The sequence below is a fragment of the Lissotriton vulgaris genome, chromosome 6 (genome assembly GCF_964263255.1).
Source record: "Lissotriton vulgaris chromosome 6, aLisVul1.2, whole genome shotgun sequence".
In the NCBI taxonomy this organism is placed as follows: domain Eukaryota; kingdom Metazoa; phylum Chordata; class Amphibia; order Caudata; family Salamandridae; genus Lissotriton; species Lissotriton vulgaris.
In genome coordinates, this window is record NC_141694.1 from 328,139,732 (window position 1) to 328,155,013 (window position 15,282).

At 43.9% G+C, this 15,282-nt stretch overlaps 1 protein-coding gene across 1 annotated transcript in view; it reads left to right on the forward strand.

The window, feature by feature from the left end:
• The window catches only part of ADAM17 (ADAM metallopeptidase domain 17), a 648,967-nt gene that overhangs the window by 197,571 nt on the left and 436,114 nt on the right, over positions 1-15,282 (forward strand). The window contains exon 6 of the mRNA XM_086926360.1: positions 8,355-8,491. Coding sequence (XP_086782486.1) covers positions 8,355-8,491 — 137 coding nt within the window. The remainder of the gene's footprint in view (positions 1-8,354; positions 8,492-15,282) is intronic.

Genomic DNA, 15,282 nt, shown 5'->3' on the forward strand with positions numbered 1-15,282 from the left:
TGTTATCCGTATTTGGGAATGTGGACAGCAGAGTGCCACGCGCTTTCCCACTGTCGGATTTCACCGCAGGAGCGAGCGCGCTTGCGCAGATCGCAGGGCTTGCATGCAAACAGGGCGCGCACACGGGCAGGCCCCATCCCCTGCACGCACAGGCACACACACACGCACGCGCGCGCGCGCACACACACACACACACACACGCGCACACGCAGGCACACGCAGGCACACACATGCAGGCACACAGCCCCCCTCCCCGCCCCCTCCCCTCTTACCTCACCGGAGTCGGGCTCGCACCATCTGCCAAGGGAGCCCCGCAGAGCACTCGACCTCCTCTCCCACTCTACCAAGAAGCGGAGCTCTCCCCATAGGCATGGGGGCCTCGCAGTCTCCCTGCTGGTCTTCACCCGGGTCCCCTCCTGGGACCCGGGACTTCATGCGGCACTTCTCTTCTACGGGCTCGCGCTCGTCCAAACGAAACGAAACTGAAGAGTGACGCGCATGCGCAGGCAGCCCCCGCCCTCCCACTGCTCACAGGCCCGCAAAGAGCTGATGGCAGCGCAGGACTGGTGATTTTAGTGTAATTGTGTGCTTATGTCATTAATTTCGGGGCCCGCTGCTATAGATGGATTAGCTTTTACTTTCCTGGCAGTCTGTCGCTACCTAAATAAGCACGCGTTCTAGTTGTTAAACTCTTTCCCACGCGTTAGGGAATCCTAAGGGGGTGTGAATATCCAGTCTCCATCCCCAGGGTGCCACAGGCAGACAAGCCCCTTCAGGCCTCCACCCACAGACACTTCGCATACAGCAGCAGAGCTCTAATAACCCGTAAACATTCCAGTGTTCCCCTCCTTTACCTTCCGCTTGTTTTCGGCAGCCATTTCCCCTCGCGACCGGTACCCCCAAGGCGCGCGCAGGAGCCGCTACACAGCTGTGCGAAGGGCTAGCGTGGGCGTGGTTTCGGAAAAGAAGGAGTCAACACCTTACCATCCCCACCAACCCGTGTTACAGTTGGCCAGACCGTCTCTGAGACGGACGTCAAGAGAGACCAATCACAATACAATAGAGGAGGCTCTTCCGGCTGTAGTGACGTCATAGAGTTGTCAGAGGGTGAGTATTACCTCCTCAAGCAAGTCTTATTGGTTGGTGGAATTTATTTCTCTTTCCTCCCGCCTCCTTTGAAGAGGGTGGTCAAACGTGTGGTTCGCGCCCACTGACGCATGGGTTCCCCGCCCTGCTAAACCCAAACAAATATTCTAAGTGGATGAGGTCTGGGAAGTAACTGTCAAACTGTAGTCCAATCAGTGAGACACATCATAAGAAGGAGGTAGCAATCCGAGGCACACATTGGACAACGAAGATATTATTTCTTACGAACCATCAGCCAATGTTTGAAGGTTGTTGGTTTTTACTACGCTTGAGGTGGGTGGCTGGTAGCTGTTAATGGCGTCCCGCGTGATGGGAGCGTGCGTTGGTCTTCTCTTCAGCCAGGGCTACTCGTTCATGGAGCTCTGGGAGAGGGTAACAGTAGTTTTGACAGGAGCGAAGTCTGCTATCATATGTGTACTTCGTGCATGAAAGACCTGTTTATGTATCGTGCAGGTAGTGAACGTTCAGACAGCTTACATAATGGGTGTAAACCTCATAGATCCGAAGTCCCACTCAAAACGTGTGCTGATTTTGTAAATAGCAACCTATTTCTTCAAATATAAACGTGTTCTTCCTATTATGCACAGCCCGTTGGCTTCATGTCTTATTTTTTTTTATTTCTATAACACACAAGTTCTGAGCTTATTTCTCCTGAGAGCACTTTTCGCAATTTTTTTGCTAGCTGAAGCAGTAAGAATTTTCAGTTCTTTTAAGGACTCGGAGGCTAAGATTATTCTTACTCATTCTATACTTTATCTTTTTGTAGCAGCCATTAAACAATCATCATTTCATAAAGCAGCAAATCCTATGATGCTTGCGCAACAAAACTGTGCAAGGCCAAAGTCATTTGGTGTGATGCAGCGGAAGCGTTGGGTATTTTTGTCAGCTCACTTATCCACACCAACCACCAGGGCTCGAGTCGCAGGTGTACGTAAATAAAACACATATTGCATTACAAATGCTATAGGGGTCACGTTTGCGAAAGTTAAAACAATTGGCATTGTAAATGACAAAGCTATTTATTTCGCTATTTTTAAAACCAGCACATAACTAAAAAATTTGTCATTTACAATACCAATAGCTCAAACTTTCCTAATGCGAGACCTATTGCATTGCAAATGCTTGTCTATTCATACGAGCGTCAGTCTTCTCTCCTCCCATTCCTCTCCCTGCCATGTTTGTGTGCCAAGAACTGTTATCGGAAACCGGATTGAGCCGGTAGAGACATTTGGAGCATAAGGACTCACCCGTATTGTTATTTTCAAGGAGCATATCAAAGGCTCTACATATGCATCTTCTGAGATCAAACAGCTGATTTCTGCCGTAGCTTTGGGACATTAAACGGCCAGCGGTTGTGGCGCTGGTCGCGCTCCGGGCGCAGATGGGCTTGCCTGTGGTGCGCCTGCGGCACGCCAGTGGCGCGCCCGCTGCGCGCGGTTGCTCCAGCGTGGTAGTGTAGAGTAAAGGACTAGACCGTCAACCCCAGTGCAGTGCGGACCCGCTCTGACATACGGGTACCGCCGGGGTCGAGCAAAGACACTAAATTGTAAGCACAATAATAACATCACTATGATAAAACACCTCAAAGATAGACTTTTAAAAGGTATTCAGTTTATAGACCAAACATGTGCAAAAACGCAGTTCACTGTAGAGCATTTAGCAGCAGTACATCGGGCTCGGGATCCCTACCACATACACATATGCGATAAGTCCATGTTGTGCAAAAAAGAAAAAACAATCTGTAAATTGAATGTTCAATTTTGAATAATAGTTTTACAAACCAGGCAGAAGCACTGTTTCTTACCTCATTTCAGCTTTATTACTTTCTATGAGAAGGTGATATTTAATGCATTACCTCCTTCAGAATAGTTTCCACTAAGTCACCAAATATCTTTCAGGCTCTCATCCTCATATGTCAGCTACTGTTTTGTACTATCAACTGTGTAAGCTGGTCTGCTATTGGCTGCTTCATGTGCATTCCAGCTGCCATCTCAATAATTCATAAGTGTGTTCAACATCTATAATTGTAGAGCTTTCATAAAGGAACTGAACACATTTGTCAGAACGCCTTTCAGAGGGGCACGCAGTGCCTCACTTTTTTTCGGCTGTGTGCAGAACAAGTTGCAACTCGTGGTCCTCTTGGTGACCTGGTTACCGCAACTCATTGTCTACAAGCTCCGGCCTAATCCGCACATTGAAATTCTCCATGGTGGCCCCTCCTGACTTGCGGGGTAACCGCCTTGCTACCGTACAGGGCTACGGCCCTTACTGCGCAGCCGCCTTTTCCATTGCGGCCCGTCCTAACTTACGGGGTTGCTGCCTTCCTGCTATGTATAGGCTATGGCCTGATCGGCTCAGCAAAACACATGGCTAAATTCACGGTGGCCCTCTCGGCTAAATTCACGGTGGCCCTCTCCTGGCATACGGGGGTTGCCGACTCTGTCCAGCACATGGTCAATGACCCAATTGATGCTAAAATACCGAATCCAGGTGTGCATGCACATGTGTGCATGCACACCTATGCCATTTAGGGCATGTCTGTGTGCCACATGGCACACATGCCTGTATTTGGGGTGCTAGAGGGTGTCAAAGTGACACCCCCTGCACCCTTGCTGGAATCTGTATTTACCGAATCGGTAAATACTGATTCGGTAATGCCTATTGATTCCTATGGGCTTCAATGCCCATTGGAATCAATGGGCATTACCGAATCAGTATTTACAGAATCGGTAAATACCGAAGCTTAACGATTCGGTATTTCCCGATTCTGTATTACCTACATCCCCCCCCTCTCTTTTACCACTTCTTAAATACCGATTCGGTATCATTCGGTATTTAAGAAGTGGTAAAATAAAATTACCTACATCGGGTCCCAAATGTGATGTAAGGTCTGAGTCTTTGAAGTTTTATGTTGGGGTTCTGCTTCTTTTGAAGTGCCGCACCTCTGTTACCTCTTCCTCTTGAAAAGCAGTCTGTCAAAGCAGGATAGTCTCCAAAGCTGATAGTCCATCAGCACAGGCCATGGGAGTGACTAGAGTTTACAGCTGTATGTCAGTCACAGTGATTGTGCATCAAAAGGGTAGCCCAGGACCCACAGTCCTACTCTTTATGATTCTCTTATCAGACCCATCTCCTTCCTGAGTTGTGCCCAGTCCCTCTCCGTGTGACCTCTCACTGAATTGAGAGGCACCCTTTGAAGTGTACAGGGGTAGCTTCGCTCTCCCCTCTCCTCCCCAGTGCGTGTGACCTACACAGCTTAAAGGAATGCAGAAATGCACAAATCTATCTGGGGGGGATTTTGCTACCCCCTCTCCCTGATTCACTATTCAGGCCTGGGTCTTCCATTCCATAATGGAACCATGTATGGTATCATCCACAGGCACACAAACACCCAGTGCATGTATACCACATACACACACTGCACAATACGGTATCCATCATTTACTAATCCACTTACAGGCACACATATATCCAGCATATTCATTTAAGACACACGCCCTGCCCAGCACTATATCCTCTATGTGCTGTACTACTCATAGGTACACATATACCAAGCACATGCATTTTCTATGCACACACTGCATCCTTCATGTATTGTACCACTCACAGGTACACATACACCCATCACATGTATATGTATATGTATTTGAGCTTATATAGCGCACAGCTACCCACAAAGGGTTTCCCGGCGCTTGCTTAGGGAACCCGTCCTGGTATTCCCCTGTGAGATAACCCCGGCAGGGTATCCACAAGGTGAAAGCCAGGCATCCCGCCGCGAGGGGCCGTTGTGGAGATTAAGCAAGCTATTGCCCAGAGTCGCAGAGTGTGAACCCGTGAGTCGAGAAGGCACCGGAGCGAGAATTATCGAGTCCATGAAATTTTTGAGCCCAAGACCCACCGAGGCGGGGAATTGAACCCTGGTCCGGGCCGATCTCAGCTTCCGGGTCTGCCGCCTCTAACCCCTAAGCCACACTTCTCCACATGCATTTATCCTGCAACCATTTCACAGCACTACATCCTTCAACAACTATACCACTCATAGCCATATATACATCCAGCACATTCATTTATCATGCCACTGAAACACGCCGAGATTAACACCCTACTCAAGAAACCCAAGGCGGCCAAGGCAGAACCAAAGGACCCCAAGAACTTCCGACCCATCTCTCTGCTCCCTTTCCCGGCGAAAGTAATTGAGAAAACCGCCAACAGAAAATTCACACACTTCCTGGAGGAGAACAACACCCTGGACTACTCCCAATCCAGCTTCTGCAGCAATCACAGCACCGAAACCGCCCTCATCGCTGCCACTGATGACATCAGGACCCTACTGGACAACGGCAAAACCTTGGCCCTCATCCTCCTGGACCTCTTGGCCGCCTTCGACACCGTCTGTCACCATACCCTGCGCACACGCCTCCGCGATGCAGGAATCTGAGACAATACCCTGGACTGGATCACCTCCTTCCTCACTGGCAGAACTCAGAGTCCGCCTCCCCCCGTCCGCTCCGAAGCCATCGCGATCACCTGCGGCGTACCCCAAGGATCATCCCTCAACCCGACCCTTTTCAACATCTACAGAGCACACCTAGCCAACTTTGTCCGAGCACACCATCTCAACATTATCTCGTATGCCGACGACACCCAGCTGATCCTCTCCCTCACCAAGGAGCAAGTTAGCGCCGTCTCCTTCTGCTTCAACACCCCCGGATGCTCCGCAAGATCTACAGATGGATCCCCACTGAAACCAGAAAGACGGTCACCCAAGCACTCATCAGCAGTAGTCTGGATTACGACAACGCCCTCTACGCAGGAACCACGGCCGCACTCCAGAAAAGACTCCAACGCATACAAAACGCCTCCAAACGCATCATCCTCTGACTCCCCCGCCACAGCCACATCACCACCCACCTGAGAGACCTGCACTGGCTCCCGGTCAACAAGAGGATCACCTTCAAGCTCCTTACCCACGCTCACAAAGCACTCCACAACGCCGGACCTGCATACCTTAATGACTGACTGTCCTTCTTCACCCTGATCCGCCAGCTCCGCTCCTCCAACCTCGCCCTCGCCACCATCCCACGTATCCGCCGAACGACCACCGGCGGCAGATCATTCTCTCATCTCGCCGCCAAGACATGGAACACCCTCCCCGCTCACCTACGACTGACCCAGGACCTCCTGACCTTCAGAAGACTTCTCAAGACTTGGCGGTTCAACCAGTAGCTGCTTCTCCCCCCACGCCTTGAGACCCTCACGGGTGAGCAGCTTGCTTTACAAACGTTTGATTGATTGATTGGCATGACTAGCATCACATCCTTTTAGTACTGTAGCATTCATGGGCACACTTACATCCAGCACATGCATTCACCATGCATGCACCTCTCAGTACTGCATTATGCACATATTGTGCACTTCCCAGGCACACATACACTCAGCAGAGATACACCATCTCTGCGCTGAGCAGCACTTAACACCAATCCTATGTAGGCGAAGGGAGAGTTAAGCACACAATAGATGGAAACAAGCATCCTAGGACCGGTTTCGGGGTTTCACCCCTCATCAGCCATTATAGCTTGCCTCCAGTGGCATGGGGAGTACGGGAACCATGTCTGGGCATACCCGTCCCACTCTGGGTGACAAATGCAAAAAGAACAATTGATGAACAGAATGCAAAACCGGCAGGAACCGAAGTGCTTCATTTCTGCCAATGGGATGCTATGCTATCACCGGATTCATGGGCTGTATGCAAAATCTGCTCATCAAGCTCTGGTAAATCAGAGGGCTTGTGTTTTGAAAAGCATGTACTTGTTTTACTGTACTCAGTTTCTGCCTTTACCCCCCAAAAATAGCCCAATGTAGGAGATACATTAAGGTTTTGCTGAGACCTAAATGTTCAGTAACTCCGCAAGCCCTGCCTGCTTTGATTAATAGAACGTTTAGCCACTTTACAGGCAAGTTTAAGCATTTTTAAAACTCTGGTCCAAAGTATTGTCATCAAATAAAGCAAGATGGGATGAAAGGCAAGTCAGTATGAAAATTGCCACTCAATGGATGCATACATTTCTTTTTGGTGGTTAATACATGGAAACCTGCATATTTTCTGTCTTGGGGATAATGGTAACCTAGATGAAGTTTCCAATGCATGTTGCAAAAGATTTTATTTTTTTAACCCAAATTGTATTGTTGACTATTACATACCAGCATAGGCTCTCAGCTAAATAAACATCACATCAGAACGGCATAGATACATACATTGGGTACAACTGTCCTAATAGTACGAGTTGAGTGTCCACAAATTCACCATTTCAGAGCATTTGATTTATCACCTACCTAACACCCAATGCAGCACAGTCCCTCCCTGTGTTTCCAAAAATTATCAAGACATGTTAAACTGCAGGATTTACATGGGCCCCTTTCCCTATCTGTCATACAATGTACTAACAATCCAGTTCTCCGAATCCTCTCCAGGGATCCCATACCTTTATGAACTTCTTGGCATGCATATACCAGTCCAAATTATCTCTCTTCTATGCCACTGTGGCTACTTCTTCGCAACCCCAGAGTCGAATCACATCACGTTTAAACTCACTAAGAAGTGTCTTATAGAACAGCAGGGTATATCTAGGGAGTGTTTTGTCACCCCAGGCACACCAGCTGTTTTGTTCATTCCAAGTCGAAGATAGGGGTGCTTACCACTGTTCACTGTGCCCTGTCCTAAGTGCTGTAATGTAAAGAATTCTGACACTGTATGTATTAGATTTTGCACATCTTAAAGAGCCGGGTATAGTAGGCACAGCTGAGTATTTTAAATGGACCAACCTAAAACCATGTTGTGTTTGGATCTCTTACAGATATTTACATGCCCAAATTTTGGCCCCATTTACATATAAGCTTATCCAAGGATGGCTGACAATTACGAAACAAGGTCATGTATATATATTACTGATATTGCATATCTGTGTATGGGTGCCACAAGCAGCGTATATTCAAGACTTGATTTGTCAGGGATGTCTTGCAGTAGGTCAGAGAATTTGGTTACAAGTCTCTATTCATGCCATAGTTTCTGTATTTATAGACATCCTGAAAATTAATTGTGCAATTGTTTATTCAGTGATAGTACACTTTGTTTATAACGTGTGTTATTAAATATAAAGTTATCCCTAGATTAATGGTATTTTTTCCCTACTATGATTTTGTATTCCCAGATATTCTTCATCGGGAGAAAAGGCAAAAAGCCACACCAGACAATATGAAAAATACATGCAAAATCTTGGTAGTTGCAGATCATCGATTTTTCAGACATATGGGTCGCGGGGAGGAAAGCACCACTATGAATTACCTGGTAAGAATAAACGCAATAAATAAATGTAATCTCCAAAGATGTTTCTGTCATCTGATGTGTGGGAAGTTTTCCTAGTGTTCGAAGTGCCTGTAAATGGTGCTTCTTGAAGAATATCTAGTTTGGCCTCTTGCAGTCTCTATCTATGTCTAATCTTAATTTGGTAATACCTCCAGAGATTTTGGTTGCTATATTATTTATTTGTAGTACTTACTACTTGTCCTGGACATTCCTAAAAACAGTCTGCGGGGAAGGGATTGGAAATCCTGCATTGGCTCCCCATCAATAAACATATCAGCTTTAAGTCACTCTGTATAGTACATAAGGCAATTTATCTCCCTTACCTTACAAGATTAAAAAACATGTTCTGCTGGCATTCCCCTGATAGACCTTTGCGCTCATCTCTCCAACTGAGGCTTGTGGTCCCGAGAACCAAAAGAAAGAAGTGGGGCAAAAGAGCTTTCTCTGTGGCTGCAAGCAGACTCTGGAATTCTCTTCCCTTCACCTTAAGACCCCCCCCCCCCCCCCCCCCACGCCTTCTCCGGCCATTCAGGAAGGCTCTTAAGACTTGGCTATTCTCCGGCTGATCCCTCAGCTGGGGCAGTTGTCCAGGTGAATAGGTTGTCCCCAGCTGGATGGCTAGTTTTTAGCGCCTTGATGCCCTCAGGTGATTGTTGCGCTCTATAAATCTCAAATCCAATCAAATTAGTAGTATCATCTTTTACGATATCCTGATGCTTTCTGTTTTATTTCTCTGTATTTGCTGGCATACATTGTAAGCATGATTCAAAGCATGCAGTACTCTCCTGAAAGTTTCCTTGCTAGCTTCATATTCTTGATACCAGATAGTGTGATGGGATACCTAAATGTCTGTGAGCTGAATTTGTGCATCCAATAGTTTATCATTTTCCCTCTTATGCCCTGCCCACATATCAAAGATTATTGCATTTATCCAGTATTTGTGTTGCCCTGTAACAACATATATGTCAAAGAATCCTACTGGTGCTTCCATGTTTTTAAAGGTGGGGTTGACCCATTATCAGCTTAGGGTACTTTCCTTCAAGTACCTAAGATATCTCTCCATATGGTCTTGCAGTGGCTGTATACCATATAAGGATTCCAGGCTTATACATTTTTCCTTAATTGAATGTGTTGCTAGTGAGTTTCCAGTCTATGACAACACTTTGTTTCCTGTTCAGAATACATTTTGAATATTCCGCAGACAAAGCTATAACCATCAGTCAATCGATATTAATTAATTGTGATAAAGATCCAAGATCAACTAAAAAGATGGGAGCTATCAGAGAAGCTGCATCTGTACCCATGCCCATCTTGACATGCAGCCTCTTCAGTAGATACATGATCCTTACATTTAGCTAAGCCCCTCTCTTGGTGGACCACAAAAACTGAACTTGACAAACTAGATGTCTGTGTTGGCCCTTCTGACTGCCTCTCCCACCCATGCATCAAAATGGTGAACAGTTCAGGGCATAATTCTCGCAGTATAATATACGGTTTGCGTGTAACATACAGATTTCCTGAACCAGGATAAACACACTGATGGGTTTTGAATAGAGGATGACTTTGCCGCGCATATGATTATTATTGAAGCATTAATGGAAATTAACTTGCAACGATTATTGAAATATATTTATTTTCAGAAAGGTCTCACTTTCTAGTGAAGCAGTTACCAGAGATGTTGGCCAGTTTCTGTTTTACCTTTTTGATGTTGGATTTTGGGGGGTTTCCAGTAGGCACAGTGAAGCTGGGGCAGGTATTCATCCCTTTTATTAGTCTGTGCCACATGCTTTCCCTGTGATCCTACTGGTCTTTCAGACCAGTGTGGTGGTTGTTCATATGTTTTAGGGTTTTGCTAAGTTTGGATTAGATCTTGGTCTGTAGAAGTCTCAAACACAGTGTATTTGAATGGACCCCAAAGAAATCCTGTGTTTTCCAAAGTTATGGTGTTAGTAAGACATCTAACTAGGAAAGCTTCACTAGATAAAGATCTGGAAACCAGGACCACAATCTGTAGACATCGTTGATGCCATTTTGTCAGACAGTTCTTACTGCTGTCTGTGTGAGTTAAGACACCTCACTTGGCCAATCTACCAAGATTGCCCTTAGCACCATCTAGGTATTTTCAGTGTGTTTGTAGGTTTATGATGGATGTTAGCATTGCCCAATACTTTAAATTCCATATGACTAAACGTTGCAGCATTCTGACCCCATTATACTTACTTGAGGAAAAGACACTAGAAACACAGTGGCTGGGAATGGAAAGCAGCCCCTAAAAGAAAAGAGTGAGATTCATTTGAGAAGTTTTGTTTCACAGGCTAAACCTTGATCAATCAATCATATCATTTGTAAAGCGCACTTCTCATCCGTGAGGGTGTAAAGGCGCTGGTGTGGGGAATGCTGCTACTGTTCGAAAAGCCAGGTCTTGAGGCGTTTTCTGAAGGTCGTTGTATGTAGCCAGGGATCACAAGATCACAAGGACTCAAGTGCGCACTAACTAGAAGATGTATCTTTCAAGATTTTGCATTTGACATAATTTTAATTCAAAAAATGTTTTGTGACTTATTTCATTTTAGGTTCAAATGAATAAAGTAAAGTTCATTGCAATATATACATAAACAATACACAATTATTACTTCTTTTATCACACATTTTTTTCACTGATCAATTGATACACAACACAGTTATATACACAACCCAATGCATTTCGGGGTTTGCACCCCTTCGTCAGGGGCCTATAAAAGAAGAAAGGAAAAGGAAACCTAATTAGTTTCGATGCGTTTAAAGAAATAGTCTATGTTACACCGACTGGTGTTGAATTCTCTTACTTAACTAACTGGTTGGAGTATAGATTACGTGTGTTAAGGAGTTCCTGTGAAATCTGAAGAAATTATAAATTACTTGAGTGCATATACTGGAAGCTTGCAAAAAGCACAGTAGTTGGTAAGTATATTTATACATTGTTACCTTGGCTTCCAGTGGTTGAAAAAACTATCTGTGGGTAATTGCAAAAAAAATATAATTTAAACAGAGAAACTGTCACTGTATCTGTTTTTAACAAACCACAAGGGTTTGTTTACCATATAAATTAACAAACGCTCACCTGTGGGTCAGTGACGTTTTAACTGTGACGTTGAAGGAATCTAATGAAAATAAAGAAGTGAAGACCATGAAAGGCCTATCTTGTATGCAACAATTACCGTCCATTACAAATATAGGGGAAAGCTTGTTTACCTGCGAGCCTTTTACCAGATTTCCAGGGTCTCGCTAAATTTCCGCATTCTCCCGCACTAAATGAAATAAGTAAAACGCATTTCACGTTTAGTATTAGGTTATTAAAACCGACTCTCCTCTTAGTGAAAGTATCTCCCTAATAATCACGCTTACCGGAGACTAGAAAGAAGTAGCGTTGTATCGGCGTCTTCCCTCGTTGAATAATCGGGAAACTCTAGTCCTTTATTTATGTTAGTGTAACGGACCCGATCGCGTTATCGAGGACGGACTTAAGCTCAAGTGTGTGGGCGCCATATTTGAAGGGGGTTATTTGTAACTAGTTTATTCCGAATACAAAATATCCAAATATCTAGTGATATGTAGAGCCACTCGTAGATAACTAATCCTAAATTAATAACCAAATTAGTTGTTTGAATAAATGCTAATGACAGAAAAAAAGAGACAGTAACGAAGGAAAGAGCAAAAAGGGAAAACATGATAAATATCAACATGATTTCATACATTGCACATTTTTGTATCTACAATGCAGTTGTAACTGTAAATCAATAGTTAGTATCTGATTTGCAATAAATGTACCACGTGTAATCTCTCCTATGCTAAGTGCCACTATGCTAATGACAACCCTCAGAAAATCAGCTACTGATGTTGGCCTGAAGTTAAAGAAAGCATATCATGTCCAATTTATCATTGAGCCCATCAGGGACTATCGTCTGTAATTTCCAAATCCAATAAATTTCTCTCCGGAGTAAAATTTTGGCATTGTCCAACCCTAAGCGCTGTGGAATTTGTTCAATGATCTGAAAACGAACTTGCGCTATAGTATGGTTTTTCTCAATCCAGTGCCTGGCCAATGGTGAGGTTATGTTTTTGTTGCGGATTCTACTCTTATGTTCTGCCAAACGTATTTTCATCTTCCTGTCGGTTTTGCCGACATACAGTAGTCCACATGGGCATTTTATAGAGTATACTACGTGTTCCGCATTACAATTTGCCGAGTGCCTAAGTCCTATCTGTTCTCCTGTTTTGGGATGAGATAGTTTGCTACCAGTGATTACATTATTGCAGTTCTTGCAATTGTAGCATTTAGTTGTGCCTCTAGGACTAGATGCTTCTAATACCGTGTCGTCTGGTCTACTCAGTAATTCTTTTATGTTTCTTGACCTTGAGTATGCAAAAAGCGGCTTCTGTTCATAAAGGTGGTCAAAATCACTCTCCATTTGCAAAATGTCCCATCTTTTAAGAATCGTCTTTTTAATTTCTCTTGTTGCTGTCGAATACTTAGATACGAATACCATTCTTTTTTTCAACTCTTTGGTCTTTTTTTGTAATAATTCCGTTCTAGGAATTGTTTTTATCCTTTCCATTTGCATGTCAATTAGCTTTTCCGGATACCCTCTGTTAAGATAGCATTGCTTCTGTCTTTCAAGACTCTTGGCACATTGAGCATCGTCCGATGCTATCCTTTTTATTCTCATGAACTGAGACACTGGGAGATTGTTCTTTAGAGTAGTAGGATGGAAGCTTCCATACTGAAGTGCTGTGTTTTTATCAGTTGGTTTCTTATAGAGTTCTGTACTCATCTTATTCCCTTCAATTTTTACTTGTACGTCCAAGAAAGGAAGTGTGGTGGTACTGATTTGGCTTGTGAATTTGATCCTTGGATTGATTACATTTAGACTTTGTATGTTGTGCTTAAGATCTTCTGTTGGTTTCTTCCAGATCAGGAAAATGTCGTCAATGTACCTTTTATAATACAGAAGGCCAGTTTGCCACGTTATATCTTCTAAGATGTACTCAAGTTCAAATTTTGCCATGAAGATATTTGCGTAAATACACGCCCCTGGAAAACCCATGGCTGTTCCGCTTAATTGTGTAAAGAACTCAGTTTGCCATACGAAGTAACTGTTGTGTAAACAGAACTCCAGTAATTGCATAATTAGATACTTTGTTTCTGGAGGTATATCCATTCGCAGTAGTGCCCATTCTATGTCTTCAAGGCCCATTTGGTGAGGAATCGAAGTGTAAAGCGACACAACATCTATTGTGCACAATGCCAAACTTTCTTCAGTTTGTAAATCCAATGAAGTCACGCTTCTTAAAAAGTGTGAAGTATCCTCTAGGTATGTTGGCCAATCTCACATGAAAGCTTGCAGCTGGGCATCGATGTATATGCCCAAATTTTCGAAAATTGAGGAACATCCTGAAACAATAGGTCTAATTGGCGGATTTTGTAAACATTTGTGTATTTTTGGCAAAAAGTATATTCTTGGTCTCCTTGGGTATAATTGCCTTAAATATCTTTTGGTAGCAATGGTAATCCACCCTAGTTCTTCTGCTTTATCCAAAATACTATCCAGATTGTTTGCAATCTCGTTTGTGGGGTCTTTTGGCAATTTCAAATAAACTTCAGTGTCTAAGACATGTTCATTGCCTTTCTTTATGTAAAACTCCGTGTCCATGATTACCAATCCTCCTCCTTTGTCCGCCTTCTGAATAATTATATCCTTATTGTTGCGAAGAGTGCGTAATGCACTCAATTCAGCTCTTGTTAAGTTTTGTAGTTTACTCCTGTAATTAATTTTCGTCATGTCCGCTTTAACAAGGGTTTCAAATAAATCCAAACTCTTGTGTGATACAGGTGCCATAAAACTACTTTTCGGTTTAAATGGTTGCTCCGCGTTTTCAGTTGTCTCTATTGGGTTCAAGATAGTGAAAAAATATTTTAATCGTAGAGTCCTCATGAACTTAAAAAATGACACCTCTGTCTCCAATTCGTTGGTGCGATATGTACTCACAAAAGTTGGGCCTTTGTTCAGCAGTTGAATTTCGAATTTAGATGGAGAATATTTCGAAATATTAACTACGATATTCTGCTCTGACTTCGTAACCCCTGCTTCTTCGCTTGTTCCTTCTCCTTTTCTTTCTCTTTTGCCTTTTCCTCTTCTTGTCTTTTGTCGCCAGACTGCGGTGGGATTTGATCCGGAGGTTTGGCAAGATTCAAATCCTTCTCTAAAAAAGGATCCATAGTTGATGTGGAAGCTGAATCAATTGTTACTGTTTTTCCAGAGTCCTTTTTTCGTGATTGCTCCTGGATAAGCGGTTGTCTGGTAGTACTAGTTTCACTGTCAGAGACCATACTCTCCTGAGATGAAGTTGCCTGTTGTTTCTTTCCTGTAAAGCGTCTTTTTGCGTAGACTTCCGCCCATGTATAGGCCTCATTTAGTTTATAGTCTATGGTGTCTCTCTTAAACTTTCGCAGTTTGGTCTCCTCTAGTTCCTTCCCATATTTCTCCAGTTTGATATCCATATCCTCAAGGAATTTACCCCACGGTTCTTCCTCCATTCTTTTAGAGAGTTCCGATTTCAGATTGTATATTTCTTCCTCTAATTCTGTGATTGTTTTGGCCAGTTCCTCTATTAGTAGCAATATTAAGTCAAGAGAACACTTATTAAGGATTTCAAACCATTTCTCCATGAACTTGGGGTTACTTTTCAAACGATACAACATGGGTCTGATTGCAAGCCTCAATCCTCGAGGGATT